Source organism: Acyrthosiphon pisum, chromosome X (genome assembly GCF_005508785.2).
Source record: "Acyrthosiphon pisum isolate AL4f chromosome X, pea_aphid_22Mar2018_4r6ur, whole genome shotgun sequence".
NCBI lineage: Eukaryota > Metazoa > Arthropoda > Insecta > Hemiptera > Aphididae > Acyrthosiphon > Acyrthosiphon pisum.
The window spans coordinates 89,174,709-89,178,566 of NC_042493.1; the positions used below are offsets into that span (position 1 = coordinate 89,174,709).

The following is a 3,858-nucleotide window of genomic DNA, read 5'->3' on the forward strand; positions in this document are numbered from 1 at the left end:
TGAATCTTCTGAACGAACATTTGCTATAACGTACGTGTGTAAGACGGAGACAACACATGCGGGTGCGACGTCCTCTTAAAATTCAGATTGCCAAAATTAAAAAAAAAAAAAATTGTGAAGCATTGATGTAGGCAACCTATGATATGGTATAGAGGATGAGCACTTCATATATTATTATATTATATAAATATATATTAATATATCTAATATTGTCTATGTTACAACATCATTTCAAGTTTAGTTTTAAAAACATAAAATGTATATACAAGAAATAATATTTAACTGTATGTAAAAACATGTGTTTACACATATTTTATTTTAATAGGTATTCAAACAATTTATCTTTTAAAAATTATCCACTTTTTTTTACTTTACAAAACTATAATTTGATTGAGAATCCTATCATATTCATATTTTTTTGATAAGTTATGAAATTGTTCTTTTATTTTTTAAATATAAAATATTCAAATATCATCTTTTTTTAAATTATTTAATTAAGGTTTCAATTACATTGATTATTAGCCTACTTTTATTTCTTTTATAAGCATATTAAAAAACATCTTACATCTGTATAACAAGGACACATAGGAAATTCTTCCAACATTGGATAAGTAATAATTGCATTTGGGTTATGGTCTTTGTTGATACTTATATTTGATGATTCAATAGGATAGTCAATCAGTTTGCCTTTTGTGACTGTTAGACATTTACATTCCACGCCTATATTTTAACAATGTTTTAAATGCATTAAATTATTAAAACTATTTAAATTTCTATAACGTAAAATATCAATAGATATCAGTGGCGGATCCAGGGCTTAATTTTGGGAGGGGCATGGGGGGGGGGGCAAAAGTACAAAAAGTTGCAAAATTGGCTACAAAATTGACTAAACACAGTGTAAAACAAAGGAAAACTACGGTGATGGGGGGGGGGCAAATGCTCCCTTTGCCCCCCCTGGATCCGCCACCGATAGATATTATGATATTGTATTGGTCATAATTTCTTATCTAAAGAAAGTAGGTAATGAAGTATAGAAAATGTACCTGAAACTGAGTTTTCCTTTCCTATGCAATCTTTACAAATTAAATGCAAGCAGCTTAACATTTTTGGCTCACCAGTCAACTGCATATTACAAATAACACATTTGCCTACTGACCAAATATCGGTATCTTCAGTAACATGCCGGTAACATTCAGCCGGTTCCTATAATTGATAAATTACCTACCCATCTATTAGGTATATGTTTTAATATTAGATATATAGAATTTATATTACTATAGGTAGGTACAGACAGAAGATGGGTACACGTAGAATTTTAAAACTCAGTGTGTTGTCAGAATTTAAAAAAATTAAAAACAGAATATTCAAGTACGAATACCTACGACATCAAAATATATGGGTATCTATTTAAACAAAATAATTAATTTAATAATATAGACAACTATTTATATATTTATACTATTAATTATCTAGTATACCCAATATATCATATAATGTTTTTCAACAACTATCGTAGATTAATAAACATTTACCTTTAAAGTTTAAATCCAATTATGGTAATCGACAAAACTTTAGATATGAATGACAAAATCGTATCGAATCGCAGTTATATATAATATTATAGTTAGTGGTATAATGTTTATCGTATATGATATATTAAATAGATATAGGTAGGTATTATGTATTGTTCCGTTCTAAATAATGTCGATCTCAGCCGCCGAGCAATGGTGAAAATTCAGAACTATCGTCAGTGTATAGTCGGATATACGATATTTAAAATAATTAATATCTAAATTAGGTACCTATATGTAGGTACAATAATGATGAAAATACCGATGTCGCCTTAATATATTACCTATAGAAACATAAATCATAAAAAAACTTTTTCACGCAACACAGAAGTATGGAAAACGAAAGCAGTAGGTAATATTTTGACCACAGATCGTGACAACGGTCCTAAGGCATAGAAAAGTAAAAGGAAACAACAAACACGGAGACGATCCCGCAGAGGGCGAATGACCCTGTCCCACAAATACACACAAACCTTTTACTAAGTACAATAGAGAGCGTACTCGTCGTTCCCCTTAGACCCCCACATGATGCGCGCGCATTATATAGTATAATATGTACCTACATAATATTATGTGACGTGCCGGGGTCGTCCGAATCAGATCAATAAGTGCGAATTCAGAGGGCTGCAAAATATTTTCCCGGGGCAGCGAGATGAATAATACTGGGTGATTCTTTTATCATAGAACACTCATTATTTCAAAAGTATAAATTTTTTTGAAAATATTTTTTTACATAGTTTCTAGTCGCTTATAAAACAACGTTTTTCTTAAAAAATTATATTTTTAAATATTTTTTATTCATATAATTTTTTAAGTTTTTTACTTTTTTGAATGACAACATAGGGTTTTAATTTTATTTTCCAAAGCAGAATATTTTTCTTAACATTTTGATACATGAAAATCAAATTTCGGGTGAGTAGTTTATAAGTTATAAATATTCAAAGTTTAGATGAGCGGAGTAGATAGTGGTACGGGGTTACCCCACGAAATGTTTGTCGACTTCACCGCTCATCTAAACTTTGAATATGTATAACTCATAAACTACTCGCTCCAAATTCGAATTTCATGTATCAAAATATTAAGAAAAATATTCTGCTTTGGAAAATAAAATTAAAACCCTATGTTGTCATTCAAAAAAGTAAAAAACTTAAAAAATTATATGAATAAAAAATATTTAAAAATATAATTTTTTAATAAAAACGTTGTTTTATAAGCGACTTGAAACTACGTAAAAAAATATTTTCAAAAAAATTTATACTTTTGAAATAATGAGTGTTCTATGATAAAAGAATCACCCAGTATAACATTATAGCATATTATATCAATTTATATTCTGTACCCAGTGGCGTGCATACGGGGGGTGGGGGGTTTTCGGGTTCAAACCTCCTCCAAGACCAAACAAATAAATTGTGATATTATTGATGAATTTCTTATTATTAATCATCCGTGTATACACAAACATAGGTACGTCATAATAATATTACTATTGAGTATACACTATACTTTACCAACAACGAAAAAAGATTTCATAACGAAATTATGGGTGCCGTATATCAATGAAAATAGACATTTTATCGTACACAGTTAGTTGCGTGCGGTCATAAATACCATATTAATATTGTCATTATCTCGACCGACTCGATCGGACAACGGAGAAAAAACCGATTACGTTATAATCGTTGAATTTCGCGTGAACGACTATATACGGTGAAATAGATTCTATTTTTATAGCAGTATCGTAAATGACCATGTTAAACATTTTCGTTAAATAATATTATGAAATTTTCGTTTATTCTGTTCTATTCTGCCCAGGGGTTATTCTACCCCGTCTATATATAAATTACTACATATTACTAACTGTTATTTTTAACAATATAATGCTTACGGATCTTTAGCATAGTATTTTAAATTTTTATCGTTAATCGAAGACCGAAATATCCTCGTATGTTTCCCTACTCCCCCCCTCACAATATTTAGTTTTTGCAATTATTTTTTATCCGATATTTAGTACGGAATTTGTACACATTTTTTTCGAAGTTATACAAGAATTTGTGTGGGGGGCTATAGAAACGTTTCTCCACCCCCCTTATTTCCAAAACTACTTATTTATATGAAACTTCTATGCAGATATTTAGTTCGGAATTTGTACGAATTTGTACGACCTTGCGAGAAATTTTTCAAAAATCCCTTACAAGCGAAAAAAGCATTTTCCTCATATGCCGTTTCCCCAGCCCCACACAAAACTAAAATTACGGTTTCGCACGAAACATTTTATTTATAGGTAAAG

General features: G+C 29.9%; 1 protein-coding gene across 1 annotated transcript in view; it reads right to left on the reverse strand.

The window, feature by feature from the left end:
• The window catches only part of LOC100572518 (transcription intermediary factor 1-alpha-like), a 10,422-nt gene extending 9,045 nt beyond the window's left edge, over positions 1-1,377 (reverse strand). The window contains exons 1-2 of the mRNA XM_003244184.4: positions 1,044-1,377; positions 566-720 (exon numbers count right to left, since the gene is read on the reverse strand). Of these exons, the coding sequence (XP_003244232.2) occupies positions 566-720; positions 1,044-1,128 (240 nt within the window). The 5' untranslated portion in view covers positions 1,129-1,377. The remainder of the gene's footprint in view (positions 1-565; positions 721-1,043) is intronic.
• Between the last annotated feature and the right edge of the window lie 2,481 nt (positions 1,378-3,858).